The sequence below is a fragment of the Mastigoproctus giganteus genome, chromosome 6, assembly GCF_048544385.1.
Source record: "Mastigoproctus giganteus isolate SK-2022 chromosome 6, ASM4854438v1, whole genome shotgun sequence".
NCBI lineage: Eukaryota > Metazoa > Arthropoda > Arachnida > Uropygi > Thelyphonidae > Mastigoproctus > Mastigoproctus giganteus.
The window spans coordinates 170,149,843-170,172,827 of record NC_143580.1 but is presented as its reverse complement, the minus strand read 5'-3'; the positions used below and the strand labels follow the sequence as shown (position 1 = coordinate 170,172,827).

At 38.7% G+C, this 22,985-nt stretch overlaps 1 protein-coding gene across 3 annotated transcripts in view; it reads right to left on the bottom strand.

Annotated features, from left to right (window-relative positions):
* Positions 1-2,887: 2,887 nt before the first annotated feature.
* Ehbp1 (Eps15 homology domain containing protein-binding protein 1) overlaps positions 2,888-22,985 on the bottom strand; it is a 524,539-nt gene continuing 504,441 nt past the window's right edge. For all 3 annotated transcript variants that reach the window (XM_090376583.1, XM_090376585.1, XM_090376584.1), the window contains one exon: positions 2,888-3,200. In XM_090376583.1, the coding sequence (XP_090232709.1) occupies positions 3,122-3,200 (79 nt within the window). In that variant the 3' untranslated portion in view covers positions 2,888-3,121. The remainder of the gene's footprint in view (positions 3,201-22,985) is intronic.

The following is a 22,985-nucleotide window of genomic DNA, read 5'->3' as shown; positions in this document are numbered from 1 at the left end:
CTTGCAATGAGTACAAGTTCTCAGAGGACCGGTACTAAGAATTAATGTCGTATAAATAGATGCTTGAGTATCTCCAAATATGCTCGTTTATGTTAAAACTAATTGCGCTGTACAAAACTTCACGGAAAAGTCATATGGCGATAAAACGTTGCTGATCTCTGTTTCAATCGATAACAGCGGCCGTGAAAAATATGTTTTAAGTGTATAATTTTCGGGTGCTCCAATCTTCAATTATAGAAGAGGTAGATGTTTTCCAAAATGTTTATGGCAGCTATGTTTAAGGTAAAATATATTAACAAAATTCAGGTTACTATTGTACAAACATGACTATGCATCAAAAGTATTAATATATATATATATAAATACAAAAAGAAAGGATATAGGAGTCTGTACACGTTGAATAACTTGACTATATAGTATGAATGAGTTATACCATTTAAAAATTACAAAATTAAATATATATATATATTTATTTTTTTATATATATAATACGTCTATCCTTAAGTATCACTATGTATTTTTTATTACTTCAATATTATTGAACTGTGGAATATCCCGTAAATATTATAAAACTAGTGAAGACCGGGTCTAGTTGTAACACTGCAAATAACTCTAATGGATGGTACTGCTGTTTATATGCACACGTGGCCTTTTCACATTGGTTCGCAATCGTAAACGATAAAGGGCACTATATATATAGTGCTCTCTTTCTTTTCCTTTTAAGGAAAATTTTTGTCTTAGAGCTGGGTCTATTACATTAGCATCACCAACTTGGATGGTCCTCCGCCGTTGTCTACTGTGTTATAATACCATTTTCAATAGGAGTTAACTCCTTCTCTGTACCTTTGAAAAAGGCTGGTACTCAAACATATTTCTAGCGGCAGAACAGAAGAAAGTAAAAAAATAAATTTAGATTAAATTAAAAATCGCTGATCTCAAACACTAGATAGAAGTAACTGGGGAGAACAAATTTGTTCCACAGTATGAATGGAAAGAAAGAAGAGGAGAGTAATGAAGTAAATCCCTTCCATCAAAGCAGTTCATAAAAAGAGAAAAATGGAGAAGTATGCATCTGCCGAAGTTCCTATAATGCTTTTCTGCCGTGTCTATATATGCGGCACTGCGGCGAACCTTTCGTGACCCCATTTAGCCGCGCTTTGTATAGTGTGCACCATATCCATGGTGCACACTATATCCATGTGTGCACTGCAGGTGTGCACCATATCCATGGTGCACACCTGCAGAATTACTGTATTAATGCCACAACCGTTATTTTAATACTGGCCACTGCACTCATTTATTCATCTGCATCAGTCGTAATTTAAGATACAGTTACAATAATGTTACAACTTACCCCTCGAATGGAATTAGAGACATCTCACAGCTGAAAATATTTTGATATTTTTGTAAAAAATAAAAAGTTAATTAAGATAAACTTTCTTTACTTAAGAAATTAGTGTAAGATTTGAAAATCAGTTTAACGTTAAAAGGTTGTATCGCTAAATAATGTAGTACTGTAGGAAATGAAAGCAAAAATATAACTAGACCCATTCTTCCCTAATCACTGCATCATAATGTTCAATATCCATAGGAGACATGTGTACTGCAATATCTCATTTCCTTACTCCTTTATAATCTACGAATAAAAATGTGGAAGAAGGCAACTTCGCAATACATTATACGAAAGTACATGCTTTAGTTAGAGGGTTGAAATGAGGGAAAAGTGGCACTGAAATAAGTCGAATCTATCGCAAATAAAACGTCTGACGTTTTAAAGGTTTGCAAAAGTGTTTTTCTAATATAAAGCATTCAGCTTGTTATGACAGTTAGCTTTGTTCCATGGTTATAATGAATGGTATAAATGAACCAACTTATGTTTGATACTGTACGTCGATGTCGTAAATGCAATCCCCACGTAGTCGCGTGCCGAAACTCAAATTTCACGAAGAATTGTTTAGTAAAAGGAATGACGATGCGTTTGAAAACTGACCCCTAAACTCTAATACACACGTGGGAACTAATGGTGGGCCCCATTTATTGTCACGTTCCACTATGTAATTACTAACCTTCTCATTTCTGTTCCCGACTGCTACCAAAGCCTGTACGTAGGTGTGAGATTACTGGAGCAGGGCTTGATTGTTAGGGTGGGGATGGGTGGAGCGAAACTAGATGGAGCGTGTCAGACTGACGGCTGTCGTCAATTGCTCACTGGACTCAGATTAGAAGCAGGAACCGCCCGTTGCCACAGTAAGAAATTGGAGGTCGACTGAAGTTGCAACCCAACTTAATTAGGGGGCGCCAAATGAAAATGGTTAGCGCGATTATAAATGATGAGAAATTTGCTGTAATGAATACCTACATGCGCATCAAGTTAAAAACATTTGATAATTTTATGTCAAATTGGAGTAGCTAGTATAGTAGCTATAGGATTTATTTTCTAAAGAGAGTAATCGTATTTTAGCCGTATAACTGCTTTGACAGTTTGTGTAAAACCTGCCACTTCCGGGAAAAAAAAACAAATTTTTCTTTCATTTCCTTTTTTAAAGTAAACAAAGGTTTCCATATGCACTAACAAAATGTATAAAATTATCAATTTTCCATATCGACCAAAACACATATTATTCCCTACAATGAGAAAATGGACTGAACTTATATAACACTAAGAAAGATAATCTTGTGCCACTGCTAATAGTATTACGGTATTTTGGGGAAACAAAATGAGTGTTGTAGAGAGGGATAAAATGCAATCGTCTACAGGTAACAATTATAAATAAATAAATTCCTTAAAATATAAAGAAATGCATCATGTAGGAATATATATAAATACAACAGAAATAAAAAGACTCGTACGAAGACATTAGTCTTAGAATTTATACAAGTAAATGTAAGATAAGCTAAAGCGCAAGAATATTAAAGCTTATTCTCTTTTCTTTCTTTCTTCAGTATACATTTTTAACTGGTGTGTGTGTGTTTTGTTTAAGAGAGCAAGTTCATCAGTTTTTAACAATAATGCAAGAGGAGCACGTAAATATTTATGGTACCCAGCTGATATATCCTAGCGCGACAACATGGACGGGGTAAAGGGAAGGATGATAAGCGCAAATATTCCGATCTCCCTAAATCACTGGATGGTACATTTCTTTTCCTGTAGTGAATTAGGATCCGTGGCTACAGTTTGCATTATTTCATCATCCTCAATTCTGAAAAGGAAAAAAAAAAAATTTTTTTTTCAATATAGCAGCAGAATGAATATCCATTTTTATATCGAGGGTTTAGTGTCAGACAATGTTAACTACAAAATCATTTTGTAGTAAACAATTTTGTAATTAACCAATTTCTTGGTTTACCGGAAATGTGCTTATAGCTCAAGCTAACTTGTAAACTACTAGAAAAAAAAGTTGTCTGAAAACAAAAATGCAATTTTGTAGTTAACGTTGTCTGACACTACGCCCTTGATATGTGGGATGTATTAAAATAAAATTCTACGCTACCCTCCAAAAAGTATCTGGGGCGGGGGATATCCACCGGACCTTCAGATCTGTATATAAGGAAGCTGTATGGGCCAAACAAGTTAGTCGTTTTTGTCGTGATACGTACAGCCGTGCTGACTGGTTTATTGAATTTCTACAGCGTACACCACCCAAAGTCGCCCATTAGCGATGTGATCATGAAAGAGAAGCGTGACGGTATCACCACCGTCCAGAAACGCACGGCTTACTTCACGTGACCAAAGATACTCGGAAGGGTAACACTACAGTCTCGTTAGACACCCCAGCAAAACATCGACCAGGAGTTTAAGGCACCAACAGGGATTGAGTTCTGTACGAACAAAGTATGAGTTCTATAGTATCGGTTTTCATGGGGGAGCAGTGGTGCATAAGGCCGAACTTCACTATCTGTAATCAGCGGTCTCGCCTTGCATAGTGCAATGAATGACGTAAATTATCCATTGAGCAATAGCAGTCATTCTGTTGTTAGAATTAACAAACAGCGGCAATCCTGGTTCATCTCCAACATCGAGAAGACTTTCCTGTTCACGGCTCCATTTTTTTTCAAAAGTTATCTGATTTGAGCAAGGCCTAGATCAGATCCTATTTGTGTCTGTGGTGAAACAGGGAACTGACATTATCTTTTGTTTTCTTGTGATGCTCATCTGAGGGTAAGAAACAAGCTTCTTACTAACCTGGGCCTCCCCACATTTCATTCACAATAGAAATTCCTTCCAGCCTTCATAGAATTTGTAAGTTAATTATTCAAGAGGAGACGCTGACTCCTGGGAGACGCTACCATCTAAACCACGTCAACCTAACAAAAGACTTTTTATTTCTCTGCTTCATAATTCAGGTAATTTCTGCCCGTGTTCTACTTGTCTCACTTCCTGCCGAAACTAGGTGCTAACTCAAAGTCCATTCGGGTAGGAACTGCTGATGGCGGCTCCACCGCTGTGGGATTAACACGCCCAGTCCGATCTGGGTAGGTTGCTCTTTTCATTTATTATTTTCTTTTCTTTTCTAAAGAGGGTATTTCGTATATCGTTCTTTCAGTCTCTTGTTGAGGGGATATTCCCCCGCCCCCCTCAGGAGTGCATCATTTTAATTCTACTTTATTTATTCATCTCTGCTGACCTGCCTGGGTCCCCCAAAAGCTCTCCTGCCTTCAGAAGTACCATTCCTGCTCCAAGATGCTGACATGGGTTTTCCTCCACTTCGTTGGATTACATCTTTGTAGTTATGTGATTTCTTGAGAAAGTGCCCTCTCCTCTTCTAAGTTCTTCCACTTGCAGATGTGCCTATCTCCAGGTGAGTTCTGCTGTATGCGCCTTCTTGTCATTCCCTAATGCTGACCTAAATCGTTCCTCCACAGCCCCCCAAGTGGGATCTACTGTTGACGATGCTCCTCGTCGTGGGACGTTCTTCCCTTTCTAGTGGCGCATTCCTTCTGCCGTATCCTGACTTCTGGAATGGGATCACTTGTTGACACCCTCCCTGTGCTGTATTTCCTTTGTCCAGGTCAACTCCTTTTTATGCTAGCTCTTCATGTCCTCTTCATGTCATAGTTATATTCCCTTATGTCCCTAAATCGTTCTATGAAGTGATTCTCGCTACATCATATGGGGAGGGGGGTGCTGCGGGAATGCCCTTCCTTACGATTTTTTTTCCTACTAAAGGCCTCATAGCTCTATTTTCGCCTGGGCATTCTTCTGATATTCACTCTATTCCTTCCGCTTTTATCCAACTATACATTACTGTTTACCTCCCTTTCCATTCTCAAGGTCTTGCTTGCATTCTTGTCTCGACAAGAGTGCAGGCAGTTCAGCCAAATGTTTCAGTTAAACAGTAGAGACCCGAAGTGCTTACCTTCCGAAATCCTAGGATGACAGAATGTAGATAGAGTGAATAATTCATCTTCTGGCAGAGACAAGAACTAGCCAGATGCTCTCCCGGTGACTTCTTCTGGCTTGTTGCTAAGAGGCAGTCACATAACACTCACGACTGGCAGTGTTCACGCGTCTTCACAGTGGCATTTGGCGGATTTGTGGAAAACCCCTTGGTTACTGCCTATACAAATCATAGTTATATTCCCTTATGTCCCTAAATCGTTCTATGAAGTGATTCTCGCTACATCATATGGGGAGGGGGGGTGCTGCGGGAAGAAATGTGGAAACAATGAAGATCGGAGGAAGTGGCGTTATGGTGTGACACTGTTCCTCACGGTTAGGTCTAGGATCTGTCGTCGTTGTGCGAAGAACCATGAATGACTAACATTCTGAACATTTCCATGCTCCCTAAGATGTAGCAATTCTTTGGTTCAGATCCATGATTTTTTTCAACCAGATAATGCGCCATGGCTAGCTGTTCCAACTTTGAATTGGCACGTCCGATGAGGATCTGACCAACGCGTTTTACAGCGATAGCTCAATTATTCACTGTTCTGCAGGAGGAACGGTAACTAATTGAGCTATCCCTGTGGAAAGGCGACCCAGGAGGATGATGGAGTGTGTTATCGCGACCAAAAGGGAGAAGCGACACGCTCTTAAAATACGCAGTGACGTCAATGTAAAACTAGCGCGTTTCCGTTTCTTTTTGGAGGGTAGTATATAAATCTATAAAAATACAACTGGATTGTGTACTAATTTTTATGGCATAATCATGGAAGTATTTATCAAACGGGAAGAGGGAGTGGATATCCGCCATGAAAAAGAAAAGCTAGCACCTCTTATTATTGTGTTCTTCATTTAAATACACAACTTGCAAGTTGTGTATTTAAGTGGTGGTGTTGGTTTTGCTGACTATTTTCGGTGCGCCGACTACGAATGTCATAGTGCGCCAGTTCATATAGTATACTTCAAAGGCTTGCTAAACATTGTGTAAGAGGGGAAAGCATCTATAATATATTCCGGCTTATAAGTCGACCTTTGAAACACCAAAAAAATATTTACAATTTGAGGTCAATTAATTTATATGCCGAGTATAAAATTCTTAAACTTGAATTTAAGCATGTGTTTAGATTAGAAAGGCACCAATTAATACCAGTATACATTATTTCTTATATTTAATACTCTTTATCAGACGAAAACAGTTCATGGAATTCGTCGGGAGTTATGTTTTCTGGTTTACTTTTCGAGATTGTAAATATTTTGAAACTAACGCGCTTCCATATTCAGGAATTTTTAATGTAGTTCTAAACATGAAACAAAGAACAGCTATTATACAATATAACCAGTGCATCTCATGTACACATATAAACATCACAGAGTCACCTGTGTTTGTAGTGTTAGTTTAGTGATCCTCTAAATAAGTTAGTACTGTATACGCTTACAGTTTACTGTGCAGTGGAATAAAATACTAGAATGTAAACTTTTAAGAGAAAGGGCAGGAATAGCAATTAAAAAAATAGTACGTAAAGCAGATTTTACTGCAATACACCACTACCCTTTAAAATTTGGCGCAGTATAACTAGCCGTTTTTGCGCCAATAAAATCAAAATCAAAATCAAACCCTTTAAAATTCATGCTTACTCATACCGCATAAGTATCAGAAGCATGAATTTTAAAGGCAAAAAGTAGCAGTTCACATACTCTGGTATATAAACGATGAAGTAGACATTCTGTTTCATGCCACTAACTGATAGCTTGAACCTTTAAACTAGTATTTCCCAACAGTGAGGATAAACTAAATGCCGGTGCCAAAAGCGACAAAATATTTTTGTTGAGCGAAACGCATGATAAGAATTAATGAAATTACATTAAGTTGATTAATAACACTGACCCCCCTCCCAACGTTTTAAAAAGCAGTAATTTTTTTCAAGACTGAAATGTTGAGAAATACTACATTCAACGTACACTAAACTAGTTGCTTAGTTTAGTTTCTGAATCCAGTTTGAGATATTGTTATCAAGTCAAAGCAAAAAATACAGCACTTGATTCTAAGCGATTCTGAGTATTTATTTTTGCGGTTATCTGATAACAGGATCCTAAAGTGGATTGAGGAACGTCGTCTGTAAATAACTATAGTGTAAGAGTAAGATGCATTAAGGGCTTATGCCTCAGGCTGCAAAAGAATTGGACGCGTACAAGTTAGTGCAAATGCATCATATAGGTACAAGTTAAACTCTAAATTAACAAATTTTTGTATTCACAATATGAGATTTAAATTAAACGATGCCGCCTTTGCAAAAATTTGCTAATTTAGAGTTTACCTGTGTACCTATATGATGCATTTGCACTAACTTGTACGCAACTATAGTGTATATTGAATACCAGTACACACTGCCATCACAACGAGTTGGCTCTTCGTTATACTTCGAATAGAGAAGACTATTATTGCTTATTCTCATTGGATTTCACCACCACTTCTGTTCACTTACTACAATGCACTAACTTGTATGTCTAGTAAGTTTTCCGTGGTCTGAGCCTTTTAGCTCTAAATTTTTATTGAGTATTGAATATTTTCTGTTATTACCTAGTGTATATACATCCATCTAACGAAATTGTTATTGTCGAGAACTGTAGGGCAGATCAAATATTGTCTCAATAAGAGGTACACAGAAAAGTCATTTTTTTCATCAGGGAAATTTAATGTTTTTATGATGCTCAAATTCTGTTCTTTACTTCCAAATTTAGCGACAAATAGAAAACAAAAATGCTGGGAAGAGTGACATAATAATGAAGAAACAGTTTCTTTTTGGGTTACAAGGAAACATCGCCAATCTAATTTTCGAAGATGGGCGAAATGGCGTCAACCAGAGTAGGAGAATAAAGATGACAGAAGGACACTTTTCCGTCAGCAGCATAACTACGGTATGGTGAGTATGACTCATCGTAGGCGCCGAATGAGAGAATAACCGAGTTTATAATTTTATTTTAAAAATATGGTTATTATGTAGATAATTTATTATAAGTAACTAATATTATAAGATAATTGTTTTTTATGAAAACAAGGCGCATTTCTGATATTTGGCCATAGGTCAAAATTCCTATTACCTTTTTTCACTGATAAAGCAAGAATCATTGTACCACAAAAGAAAATAAATAAATAAACATTGAAAAGATTACTTTTATCTAATAACTAACACATGTAGTTTGATTTCTTAAACAAAGGCTAGTCAATTCTAACGCAGGCTAACTAGGCAAATGAACAAATTTCCCAATGTGTTTTTATAAGTCGATTTCTCAGAAGTTTACAGTATGCGGTAGAAACCATAAAAAGGAAATTAATATTGGCAGCCTACTGAGAACATTTTATAATACTACTTTCGAGAGAAGTTAGCATGTTAACATACTGCTGAAGACGATGTCTTCAAATACGACGGGGTTATCAAAAAGTTTGTACCCTGAGCTAGATAAAACATCAGTAGGAAGATGCCGTTTTTAATATAAGTTACCTACATATTTAATAACTTACATGTAAAGTTTCATTCCTGTATGTGATCATACACCAGAGGTGGAGCCCGGAATCGAGGAAGGACGCTATGGTTGACAAAGTGGAGTATCGAGCAGTGATCAAGTTCCTGCATTTGCAGGGCAAGAAAGCTCAGGAAATTGACGAAGAAATGAAAGCTGTGTATGGGCAGCACTGTCCATTCTATGACACTGTGAAAAAGTGGAAACGGGAGTTCTAGTGCGGTCGTAGAAGTGTCTTTGACGAGCCAAGAGAAGGAAGGCCATCAACATCCACAGACAGTGAGACGATTGCAAAGGTTGAGCAGCTGGTGCTGAGTGACAATTCATTTAATCGCAAATGCAGTGGAAATTAGTTATGGGTCTGCACATGTCTAAGGTATCCAACTGTTGGATTTGTGTAATGCGGATGTTGAGAATATTTTGATCTGTTGGTGACAAATGACGGGTGTACCGATATAATTCGGAGACTAAAGACATGTCAAAGTAGCGACTTTGATTTGTCTGAGGAAGTCATCAATGAAGTGGAATCGTCGGTTTAGGAAAAAATTGAGGACTTCTATGATCAAGGCATTAAACAACTGATCCACAGATGGGAGAAATGTGTTCTCCCATTGATTAAAGTTCCACCTTTCCAGGGCTATTATTTCTAGGTAAGGGTACGAACTTTTTAATATCCCCTCGTACTTCACGAATACTATGAAATAAAAAATATTCCAGAATGGTTTCGATATGAAATGAAACATATTCCAGACTGATAAAATCAATTTGTAAATACAGTGGCAAACAAAAAAAAAAAAACTACATCACCTTAAAAAAAGTAACATTTGTAATGAAACTTTTGTTTGTAGAAAAGCAAAGGTATTGCGTTAGCAGTTTCTATAAATACGGCGTTGGAAGGGTTTACACGCTCATTAGTATCCTGTTTTGCAGAGGTGTAAGCATGGCTCTATATGCTCAGTTGACACCAAGAAAAAAAATTGTGTAGCTGTTGCTCTGTCCCAGGAAGGGCTTTCTACGCGTGCTATCGCTGACGAAATAGGCTGCCACCAGTCATCAGTATCCCGGGTGCTGAAATTAAAGCGTGAAACCGGTGATGTGAAGAGAAGACCTAAGTCAGATGGTAAGAGAGTGACAACACCTTCCCAAAATCGATATTTGAAAGGGCCTTCGTAATCTCCATGCTAGTGCTCCTGATCTAAACTGGACTTTGAGATGGTCTCGGGTATTGAAACAAGTGCACAAATTATCCAAAGACGGCTTTCGGAATGTGGTCTGCATGCCTATCGGCCCAAGAAGAAGCCTTTGTTGACCCAACAAATGAGGAAGAAGCGACTTGCTTGGGCTAAAACGCATGTTTCATGGACAAAACAGCAATGGGACACCGTCATCTTTTTTGACGAATCGAAATTCAACCTGCATAGCTCGGATGGGAAGCGATATGTCAGAAGGTGAAAACCAGAGACATACAATCCTGACTGTATAACACCGATTGTAAAGTTGCCCGCCGGTCATAAGGTCTGGGGGGATGCATAACAAGCAAAGGGGTGGGGCGAATTAAGTTTATTAACGGAACGGTTAATACCTACACTGCTATCTTGGAGGAGTGCCTGAAACCATTAGCATAGCTACCCTTTTTCGGGCTGGGAGGCAAAGAACATGTTCGGGCCCCTACTTAATTAATGAAAATTGCAAAAACAGGAGACAGCCAAAGACGCCGGTCCAATAAAGGCCCGGAGGCAATTGCCTGCCTACATGGTAGCTACGCCACTGCCTGAAACCCGTTATGAGGGAACAACACCAGACGTCCAAACTGCATTTTTTAAAAAAAGGACTCAGCACCTTGCCACACAGTGAAATTGGTAAGTTTCATGCTATTTAGATTTAAGGATGAGTTTGTCTTCCTGTCTCACAAGGCTTAAAACATATATGCACCAATGTTTTACCTCGTTTTTCTCCCTTAAGGTGCAGTCGTACCCCAGAATTGGTGGTACATAATGTGGTCTAAAATTGTTCAGAAGAAGCGAACAAGTAAGATTCAGTTGCAGAAGAGCATTGTAAGGGTGTGATACCACGAAATTGGGCAATCGTATATCCAGAAGTTGATTAACCCTATGCTAGATCATTGTAAGGCTGTAATTGCAGCTCGAGGAACAACAACAAAATATTGAGGACTTATTTTGTTTATTTACAGTAAGTACATAATACTATACGTTAACTTGTCATTTCAGTTTGTCATGATTGCCATTTGCATGATTCCTCATATTTCCATTAATTACGCATTTTACCCTTCGGGAAGATATTTATGGCAATTAGGTATATCAGGTGTGATATTTTTATTGGATTTCATTCACAGAGATATATATCCCATCTATCAAATGCATTTCGAACACTTCTGCAACCCACAATGCAGCGCAAAACACATTATATGCAAAATTCCCAAGTGATGCAGTTTTTTTTGTCCGCTACTGTGTAGTACAATTGCTACGAGGTGTGTTCAGTGAAACTGTATCTGACCATTCAAAGTGCTGAGGTAAGCGGAAGAAAAGGACAGGCATACGCTAAAACCACGGATGGCAACTCGCTTGCAGGCTTGTCACTTGTGGCACACCTCCCGATGTAAAAAAAAAAAAAAAAAAAAAATTAAAATGAAATACAATAAAATTATACTACCCATTTTAAAATTCAGAAATAAAGCCAAACACGCACAGACAGTTTAAATTCCACTTCTATTGTCAGAAATTATGGTCCAGGTTTCAACGTGGCGGGAATTTACGGTATTTCAGTGTTAATTTAGGGAGGTAAAAACTGGTGTTAGTGAGCCACTTCTAAAATCGATTCTGTAAGGACGAACAGTTATTCGCTAACCTAATTAAAATTGTTTTAATTACAAGCGCTGGCCATAAAATTCGTTTTCGTAGTGGAGGGAGCATTGATTCTGGTAGCGTCTGGATCCACCCCTAAGTGGCACACAGCACATTTCCAACGTAATATGTGGCACATGCAGGTAAAGGTTGGCCATCTCTGGCTTAAACCAACACCCCGACATGCTCGTTTATAGCACGCCCTGCTTCGTTTCGTTTGTGTGTAATTTTTTGTACGGTACCGCAATGTCCAAAAGAACTTTATACAAAATAAAAGCTATTTAAACCGAATATGTACACTATTTACAAATTAGTTCGTAAATATTAGAAACATATTATATACGCTATATCTAAAAATAATTCGTTTAATTTACACCATATTTAAGAACTCCTTACGTCTAAAGACACCAAAGATACAAAGTCGTAAAACTTTAAAATTCTCTTTTTATCATATTAAGATCACTTAAATGACTAAAATCTTCAATGCTATTCCTTAAAACCAATACACAATGAAACGTTATGCCTGGTGGTCTCCTCCAAACCATAGTCACAAATAAGGGTTAGACTCAGAGAGGCCAATTTGGATTTGAGACCATGATCTGTAATTAACTTAGTCACCTGATGCCAAACTGCAACCACTGCCTACTCTCTTGTACTTCTTTGAATATAAAATTATGAGAACTCTTTCCAACATAGAACTGTCCCAATGAAACTGCCAATTTTCATGTAATTCCTGTTTAAATCTTAATCTTTCCTGCTTGCTTAACCACAGCCTTAGTATAAACTATGTTTATCCTAGGACTTGCTCTAATCCCCGTAATCTTAGCAGAAATATAATTTTTGTAGCATATTGCAGTGCTTTTAGCACAATTAGCAGTCAAGAGGTACTCTCCCTACCAAAACACAGCCTAATGGCTCGAGTCACTCCCAATTAAGGAAACTTCTGAACTGAAGTGAGATGTCTCCTTACCGCAAAATTAACTGTCCTATAACCTTAAGCAACACTCGCATAAGTCATAATCGGTACAAATATATATTTCTACAACACGTCCAAAGATCTGCCTTTAAAACCCCATTAAAAAAAATAAATACATTTTCTGTTTATACTCCGGGACGACTACATGGTCAGAGGAGTTCACAACATAAAAATAATACACGAAACAGCGCCGTATTTAGTAATCACGACGGCTCGGCCACTCAAAATGCGTGTACTTAAGTTCTTCCTGGCCTGACCACTTGGTTAGATTCTTGGCAATTCATGCTAATTTTGCAGAAAAGGCAGCCCATCACTATGAAGTATCTCCAAGTATCGGACTTCAGAGGCAAAAAAAAAAATAACATCCTTATATGGTACTGTGGGAAAGCGATCAATACTCAAATTTCCTTTAACATCATTGCCTTTTACTTGCTGCGGGTAACATTTAGTTAACGCAAGATTGCACATTCTTGTATTTATTTAATGCTATTTGAAGCTCTTTTATTTACTTTCCAGAATTTTCTTGCACAACTACTAACTCGTCATTGGCATAGGCCACCATGAGACAAATTATATTCTGAAACTTCAATAAGAAATCATCCAGTGTGATGTTCCAGCAAAAGTAGCACAAATATAGAACCTTCAGGATATCCTCTATTCCCATCCTTGTCTACTTGCTGATAAACACTTCGTACTATCATTTTTCTATCTTTAAAAATACTCTCTTACAATTTGATAGAGGTCTCCGAAACAGCCCTTGTTTCTCAACCTACTAAGGACACTTTCCCAACCACATGGAATGAAAAGCGTCCTTGAAATCAATAAAGACACCCAGGGAGTACTTCACAACAGACAACCATACTGTCTGGAAAACCTCAAGAGAAGCATCCTCCAATAATCTGCACGTACGAACTCCAAACTGATTTTCTCATCTCATACCTTGAAGCGTAAGTATCTTTGTTAACAGCTCTGCCATGGCAATGCAAGTACAAATAACTCTCGTATAACACGGTTATTAGGTTCCTGTAAAATGTCGTGTTGTGCGAAACCGTGTTATACGGTACTAAGAAAAAAGTACTAAGGGGGGGGGGTTAATTTCAAAAGCACACCATACTAGATTTCGTGTATCTTCTGCTCACTTTAAAAAAATCAGTAATCTGGGTTTGTTTGCTTTTGCTTGATAAATCTTTGTGAATTTCATCGTATGGAACTAAGCATTTTTGAAGGTCCCTTTTGAACTTGGGACTCCTTTCATTCAAAAATCTGCATTCAAAAAATAAGATTCTAATTGTTCGGCTAACTTTATGCCTTCCTTTCCCTATGCTTTTTTAGTGTAAAATTTGGAAGTTTATCATTTTCATCTGCGATATCATTTTACCTCCGATGCTATTTGCACCAAATTCGCTACGCCAGCCTATTATTATTATTATTATTTATTTATTTTTTTTGACTAGCGAGCCAACAGCGGGGATTAAAAAAGAGTGGAAACATTGAAAAATTACACCCAACATACACTGGTGTGCAAAATTTAAGGACCAGTCACGTTTTCACTTGTAGTTTCTCATAGGAGTGGTCTGGATATGGGAAAAGCATACCAAAGGAACCTCGTGAGGTACAGAAAGGACGAAGGAAACAACACCGACACAACAACGGAAACAAAATGATACAGAGGGACTTTATTAAAAAATGGCAACATAGCACTGGCTGCCATGATACGGATGCATCACTGTCAAGGATGGAACAAAGGGAAGAGTGGTCCTCAGTGGGAGATATAGCCAACCCTAATGTCGATGCAGGCTTTGCACCGCTTGTCCATACTTAGAACAATGTTGTTGATAAGTTCTTGCGGTAACATCGTCCATTCCTCTGTCAGCGCCATCTTCAGCTGGTGAACATTTTCTGGTGGGTGTGGATGCCGCTAGGCGTCTCCCCCAGAGCATCCCATATGTATTCGATGGGATTTAGATCGGTGGCAGGCCAATCCATACGAACAATGTCCTCATTTTCCAAAAGCATATCAACAACTGCAGTGCGATGGGGTGTGGCGTTATCATCCATAAACACGAACTCGAGGCCAATGGCACGTCGGAACAGACGCACATGGGGAAGGATTACCTCAGTACAGTAGCTTGCACCGGTTACAGTATCGCCTTCCAGTATCTGGAGTCGTGTACGTCCATCCAAGATAACGCCTCCCCAGACGAGAACACCTCGACCGCCATATCGATCCCTTTCAGTGATGTTTGCGGGGTGATACAGTGTGCCAACCTCTTGCCACATTAGCTGCTGAGACTGAATCTACTCTCATCAGTAAAGAGTACCTTAAGTAAAGATTTTGTGGTTGTAACCTTTAGAAATAGTGTTGGTCCTTAAGTTTTGCACACCAGTGTAATAGCAGGGTTTTCCTCGCACAAAATGTTTTGCGAGATTTACCGAAATTCTCTAACCGTGTTAGAGCGAAACCGTGTTGTAGAAGTACCATGTTATACGGGGGTTGCCTGTATATATAAATCTTCATAATAGGACCTTTCTTCGCCAACAGCTAGGGGAGGAGTTTTACATCGAAAGTTTGAATTAAGGCTGCTCACATCAAAATCTTGACTCTCTAGGCTTCAGGTGTAAATACTTTACTTTTATAGTATGTATTTATTTGCGATAGCAACATCCTTTAATAAATTTTACCTAATACAGGCATTAGTGCAATCGGTCTATAAGACACAGGATCATTAGTTTAATTATCCTGAATTAAAACCTTAAGCAGTCCTACTTTTCAGCACTTAGGAAAAGTGGCTTTCTTTAAACATTGACTGTATAAATCTTTCAGCAAATGTTGTAACATCAACCTCAATTAGATCAAATCCAGGAGTTTTTTTAACTCTTGGTGTTTTTTTAATGCAACTGTTAACTACTCCATACTAAAACTCAGCACTCTTAATTGACTCATACTTATTTAATTTTCTTATCCGTGCCTCATTTTCACTATAATTTCACCTTATGGAAAAAGCATTCCTGCATGGAATCCTTTCAATTATCAGTCTGAGAGTTGTCCGTTCTCCTCATAGTATGATATATTTGCTCTAATTTTAATTTATAACGTACAATTTTGTACGGATTCCGCCATGAATCTTTATTTCTCTGATCTTATGCAAAACACTGTCATATTACAGTCACCAAAGGAAGAGTAGCATGGCTTTCGTCCAGCAAAACAGAAAATCGACCTCAAAACGCAATTTACAGAACGTTTACGCGAAGCAATAGTCGAATCTTAGTCGCTGATGTTCCTAAAACACAACAACCACCTTGTATCTCTCTCTCTGCATGTGTAGTGCTATGATTATTTGTGTAGTGAGTATAGATGTTTTGTTGTTGTTTGTTTCAGGCAACTTAGCTACCAGGGAGCAACTAACACTTGGGAAGTTGCTGCCTAATACCCGTCCCTAGCCAACGAGTAGGCGGGCCTCTTCGATACCGTAGCTTCTGTCTTTTGGTCCTTATAAATAACTTAAATTCGTCGTTTAAGTTCGGACGGTCAAAACAGCCGCCGGAGAATGGTTCCGCCAAGATCTGCAAAGAGTATTATTATTATTTTTTGTTTTTCTTTGAAAAAGGAATATACAGATTAGTGAGTCAACCGCATATGTCTAATTTCTAAAGGTAACTTTAAAAAAATCAAAAATAAATACGTGTATTAAAACACACACACCCCTGTACAATTACTGTTATACGATTTTACTGCATCCGTTTGTTGTTGTTTGGAGCATTAGCAACTAAGCCCATATTGCTCCGGGAATATGCAGTGGTCATTTCCTGACCTTTCCGCATCCTCCGTATTTGGTGGTCACGGGCTCGAACCCCGGTCTAATCAAGAAGCGTGTGCTCCTGTCCACCTGGCTACGGAGGCGCCTTACTATATCCTTACTGTATCATTCGTATAATACAAGTATAGCCTCACGAATTATGAGTTCCCATTAATACTGCAGTATTAATCTGAACCCATAATTCGTGATACTACACTACATTATACCATATTTATGTATACCACAAACAGTATAATTTGAAGTAAAATTTTACTGCAAATGAAGCCAGCTTTAACTGAACTGTCAGGTTTGTCACCTGTGTTAACACGGAATTTAAAACTTTAAAGAGTTTCGCCGTATTCTTAATAATTTCCTGATTTCTGGAGTGTAGTAGGAAGGGAAAATTTACTACATCACTACATAAACACGATGAGACTGGACTGATAATATTTTGTAAGTTAATTTTGATTAAAATGTCTTTCCATACTTAAAGTCGGCATTAGTAAGTGCCGACTTTAAATATCTTCAGCTGTGTGCTAAATGAAGAATAACTTATATTAGCACAGAGGTTTCTTATCAAGCCTTTGTGACCGTTTTCCACAAATGATCAGGAGTTATTTGTGCGTATACAAGTAGTTTCATGTGGGTTAAGATTTTTACGAACTGACTTTACTGCAGTAATGTGTGAAATGAAATTTAAGAACTCATTTTACAAGTGGCCGAAAAAATATGGAATGATGTTGAAAGGCATATAGATTTTAATGTACAAATATCGATTTCGTTGAAGAATGTTTAAGGAACAAACTGATTGTCTCAATCGTAAGTTAATGTGGTAAAGTATGGTGAAAAAAAAAAAAGACTTTACTGTAATAATGTTTGGTTTTCGACGTAATCGAAATTGGGACTTTTTTTTTTTGTTTCCAAAGGAATAAAGAGGCGATAACAGGAAAATCAAGTCAAAGCCTATACTGGGTACCGTATAGGCACAGCTCTAGTCGTTTTTTTTTTTTTTTTTTTTTTTTTGCAGTCACGTGTGGCTAATCTGATATGAAACAGAATCCTTACATTAGAATTCGACCCACACAAAAAACTTACTGAATGACCTTTCTCATCGAAGCTCGTATTTATTATCGCATTTACAAACGTGATCTGCTCATCCTTTATATCGTTTTATACAGCAGTATATGTAATGAAATGAAGGACGCCAAAATAATAACACGTAATGAACCGCCGTGTCAGTGTTCGTTTAAATCGCACTACTCTGCTTAATATACTAGGGATGTTAAATGTGTAGATTAAACACGCCTAAATTCCCCACCTTAAAGCCTTTTGATACAAATAGCATTAAGTTACGATGCGGAATGTAAAGTACCCATGCGCCCTACATGGTAGATGGATTTCGAATATTTTACCACCCTTTTGCAGAGATAATGCGAAGCTTTATGTAACTTAGCATCCGTTCCTTAGAAATAAGTCACTCGGAGCCACGCGATCACAACTTTCGGGAAATAATATTACATGGGGCTATGGGAAAACCATTGGACTAAAGGACTAAAAGACCCTTGCATATAATGTTGCCATTTTCAGGGAAGACGAAGTGAAGCGACAAAAGAAAGGCGAGTCCTTGCATGGCTTATGGCAGACGAGACGCTGATGCATGCAGTCTTCTGGGACGGCCTAATCCGAGCGGAAAATGAGCTGGCCACGGAATATGACGGCACGGTAGAAAACACTGGACTGTAATCCCTAAATAATTACACGAGGACGTTGCCGATGCACACTCGCGGGAGATGGCATGTAGTTGCGGTGGCTTAGAGCCTGCTGCCGCCTCCAACTTGGGATGCGATGTTCGGGAAAATAATTACATGCTCTTACTACAACTGATGGATCACGAGCTCTTGCATACGAGCGGAATCTACGCGACAACAACGTACTTGCGCAATGTTTCCAAAAACTTTGAGGATGTAAAGTGAACTTTAATATCCATTCCCTGTGTAGCTTTTGTTCTTATGCATTCTTATTGTAATAATGCAGCAAAACACAACGTTAAGGAACGAAAATCTAGTCACTTGTAGTTTTTCGTGAAAAACTACAAGAGTTGTTATGATGAGTCTAGAAAAGTGTGCCAATCACAAATGTACACAGTCAAATGCTGCAGTATAAAGCTATTAATTACAAATCTTGTTAGACCAACAATTTTACAAATGGAAAAAGAACACAAAAGTGATGGGGCAAGGAGACTTTTCTTACATAACTCAATAGAAAGAGCAATATATCCTTTCATTTAAGCAAACTTTTCAGTTTGCATACAGAAGGCCAGCACCGAATTACATGGTTTCCCAGCTAGTTACACTGCAGCTGTAGATTTGAGCGTGCTGGTGCATCGTAACAGAAACTGGTCAACCCCATTGTTAAGACTGCAAAAGAAGAAAGTTCGCGCTAATATATAAAACTTATGTAGTGTTCGAAACGCTAGCACAGTATTTGACAATAAAAATAAGATTTACATATTTTATCAAAAGTTTAATCTAACACATGCAAATATTATACAGCAGTTGCCACACATTTCGAAAACTGAACACCATGATTATGAATGTGGTCGAATTTATAATTGGCAATGCCCATTTTAGAGTTTAACAACCGAATGTCTTGAGCGTGGCTTGAATAAAGCCACGACTTATTGGTCAAAATGGTCTTCCAGCACGTCTGCTTAAACCGAACATCCCTACTATCTATCTCTACTATCAAACGACTATGAATGTGTACCTACATGTATACCGATCCTTCTATTGACTAACTATATTACAGATCAGAAATGTGTACAATGCGCACACATATGAATACGCGAAGCACTGTTGCCCAATATTGGGGACAATATTGGGCACAGCTGTCATCACAAAGTAAATAAATAATTTTTCTTTTTATATTCCAGGGCGACTACACGGTCAGAGAAGTTTACAAGACGGAGAAAGAGAAAATACAACAGCATCGTATTTATCAATCAAGCGAGCTTGAACCACGGTCACTTAAAGCGTGTGTACTTATGCAGCCTCGCTCCTGACTACTTAACTACCGCGGCCAAATCACTAAATGTTCTTGGCTTCTGCTGAAAGACTTTTTCTTTAAGGTACTTCCATAGAAAAAAAAAAATTCAAAGGGAAGATCTGGTGAGCTTACAGACCGTTGAAATGGAATCCTTTAGTGAATGAAACCTAGAAACAATGTTCATTAAGCTATTGCATTACCAATTGAAAAGTGTTTTATGTGAACGCACAAATCTCCAAATATAATCACAAGACAATGCTTGATGATTATATTATTCACTTACAAATATATATCACCCACAAAATCCGAACGGCACAGAACCTATAGCAAATTATTATCTTTGGAGAAAATGCTACAGATTTTTCAATTTTCTCGAAGCGGAGTGTTCTTTGTTGATTTACTTGAAACTAATCTGACGTTCATCACTGAAACTCTTTCATATTTATCTTTTCGGTGTTTCTAATCAACTTCTGTTATTGTTTCAAACTGAATTTTATACAGGAAACTGTATAAAATTTCAGTTTCCTGCTGCCTGAAATTTCAGATTAGTGGTTATAAATATATCCGCTTCGCTTGGAATAGGCCATGCTGGTTTCTGTGGACTGTGAATAAGGGTGGCATTCTCTTCGTGTTCCAGACATTCCGTAGTCAAAATGAATGTTTGGACTTTCTCTTTCCACTGGGCTATTGTACCGTGTATTCTTAAAATTTATTTCTGAATGCATGATTTGAAACTATCACCGTTTACGTATCAGTATATTCCTTAATAATGAAAACTCTTTCTTGTAAACATGATCGAGACATTTTGAATCTGCAAAAGAGGACATTTTCTGTTTCTTGTATAAAATTACATACAAATACACTGCGTGATCACGGAATTATGACCACCTACCTAATAATTCGTGGGTCCTCGTTTTGCCCCCAGTACAGCAGCTATCCGACGTGGCATTGATTCAACAAGATGTAAAAGCGTTCGGGAGGTAGGGCCAGCTAAGCTGTGTGTAATGCGGTCAGCAATGCAGGTATGGAGGTGATTGGTGTATCCAGACGCCTGATATGCCTTTCCATAGTGTTTCACAAGTGCTCTATGGGATTGATATCGAGGGAGTTCGGAGGCCAATCGATATGCTGGAAGTCAGAACTGTGTTCCTCAAACCATCCCTGCACAACAAGTGCCCGATGGCTCAGCGCATTGTCATCTTGGAAGACACCATCGCCATTTGGGAAAAAGTGTAACATAGCGGGGTGTACACAGTCAGCAAGCAGTTGACAATAGCGGAGACCACTGATACGTTGTTCCACATGCACCAGAGGTAAAAGTTTCTACCAGTGAAACATGCCCCACACCATACAACCGCCTCTACCGGCCTGCACGATGGATCAACAGCTTCATGTTGTTGGCGCCAAATCCGTATATGACCATCCACGGTGTGGAGTAAATAACGCGACTCATCCGACCTAACATCCAACTTGCATGCTCTTTGCACCAGGCGTGTCTTTTACGCCGATGAACCTTGGTTAGGAGAGGATGCAGCAGGGGGTCGCCTGCTGGTATAGCCCATACGTGCGAGAGTGCCACGCATGGTCATGCCAGGTACTGTTCCGGGTTGGGCCATGTTGTATTGGGTAGTCAACTCTTCAACAGTGCTGCGCCTGTTCGCGTCGTCGGAACCGGCGCTCACTTCTAACATCAACTTTTCGCTGACCTTTGCAGTTTTGCCGTCGAGTCGTTGTTTGACCATTTTGACGCCAGTCCTAGTACACTTCAACTACAGCGGCTCTCGAACACCCTATCAGTTCAGCCGTTTGGAAAATCGAGGTACCAGCTCGTCGAACATCCACAATCTGTCCTTTTATCAAAGTCCGATAAATCCTTCCTTTTACTTATCATGCTCTGAATTTTACTACCTACTGAACCACTGATATCTTATCTATGCTACGTAGGTCGACTAACTCCGCACTCTCGTACCTCACGTGGTCAGTGGGTCGCATTCAGTTTTCATAGGGGTGGTCATAATTCAGTGATCACTCAGTGTATAATAGTTATTCTCTAATAAAAATTTGAAATCGAATCCTTTTTTTTTTTTTTTTGGCCAGCTCGATATAAGCTAGTAGCTTGTTTTAAAAAAACATACAGACCAGAGGTTCCCAAACTTTTATACCTTGTGTCCTTCCTTAAAATACTTCCTTAAATTTTCCTCTCTCCCCACTTTCGAAGAACTGACGAGGCTATACGAGTTTCTATTCGACAGTACCGTGTAATGACTAAACTACGTTCACCAAGCAGAGTATTTAAAAAGATTGTCCATATTTCGTTCAAAAAAAAAAAAGTGACCTGACCAAACGGCCTTATGAAGTTTTTAACAGAACATGTCCTCTCAACCACTACCACTTTTTTTTTTTTTTTTTTTTGTTCTGGACTTTATTATTATTATAAACTTTTTGTCTTTTAGGGGATATTTTCCAACCCCTTGACGGGTACTGTTACCAAGTGCACGGGATAGTTGGTTGTTGTCTAGTTATTGTTATTACTGCTGGTAGACGCTCTCTTACTATCTTATAGGTGTTCAGAATCGCGGCTTCCTGGAGTTCCATGTAAGTGTTCTCTGGGAGACCTATTGCTGTTAGGTTCTTATGTACGGTCTTTGGCACTATGCCGATGGTTGACACAGTGATCGAGATGGTCATTATTTGTTCCATATGTCACATTTCTTTGACATCCTGTCTTAGGTCTGTGTACCTACTGATATTTTCCTTCTAGGTTTTCTGGAGTTTGCTGGTGTTGGACACCGCTATGTCGATCAGATAGGTAGGTAGGTAGGTAGTTCTTTCCTTCTTGTCGACCTTCTGTTATGTCTGCTCTGTTGTGCAGGATCGTCTTGTTCGTTATTATGGCATGACAGTATAGTTTGTGAGTGGGTGTCTTTAGTACGGCCTGGGGTTCATATTTGCAATACGGTACACTTTCTTTGGCCAACTGGTATTTTTCCGCCAACTTCTGATGCACTGGCCGGGCTACCTGGTCATTCTTGTTGTTTTGTTGTAGGGTTTTAGGATGCGACTAAGGCCATATTGCTCCGTCTATACTGTCTCTAAATTGCGTGTATTGTGTGGTCGAGCTTCCGGGAGAAAAAAACTATGCTAGCCTGAAACCGACTAACTCAATCACGTCGAAAAAAAAGCGCATAAAAATTCCTGATGTCATCGATGGGACTCGAACTCGAGTCTTTTCCACCCGGTGTGAGGAGCATGGTGATTCTACCAACTGTGCAACCCACGAGGGCTACATAGTCGTGTCTGTGAGTGTACTCTGGCTGGGTAATCACACTGCATCTGTCGGTGATGTGTTGGATTGTTTCCGGGGCCAAGTGTTATTATTATTTTATTATTTATCCTTGTGGGTG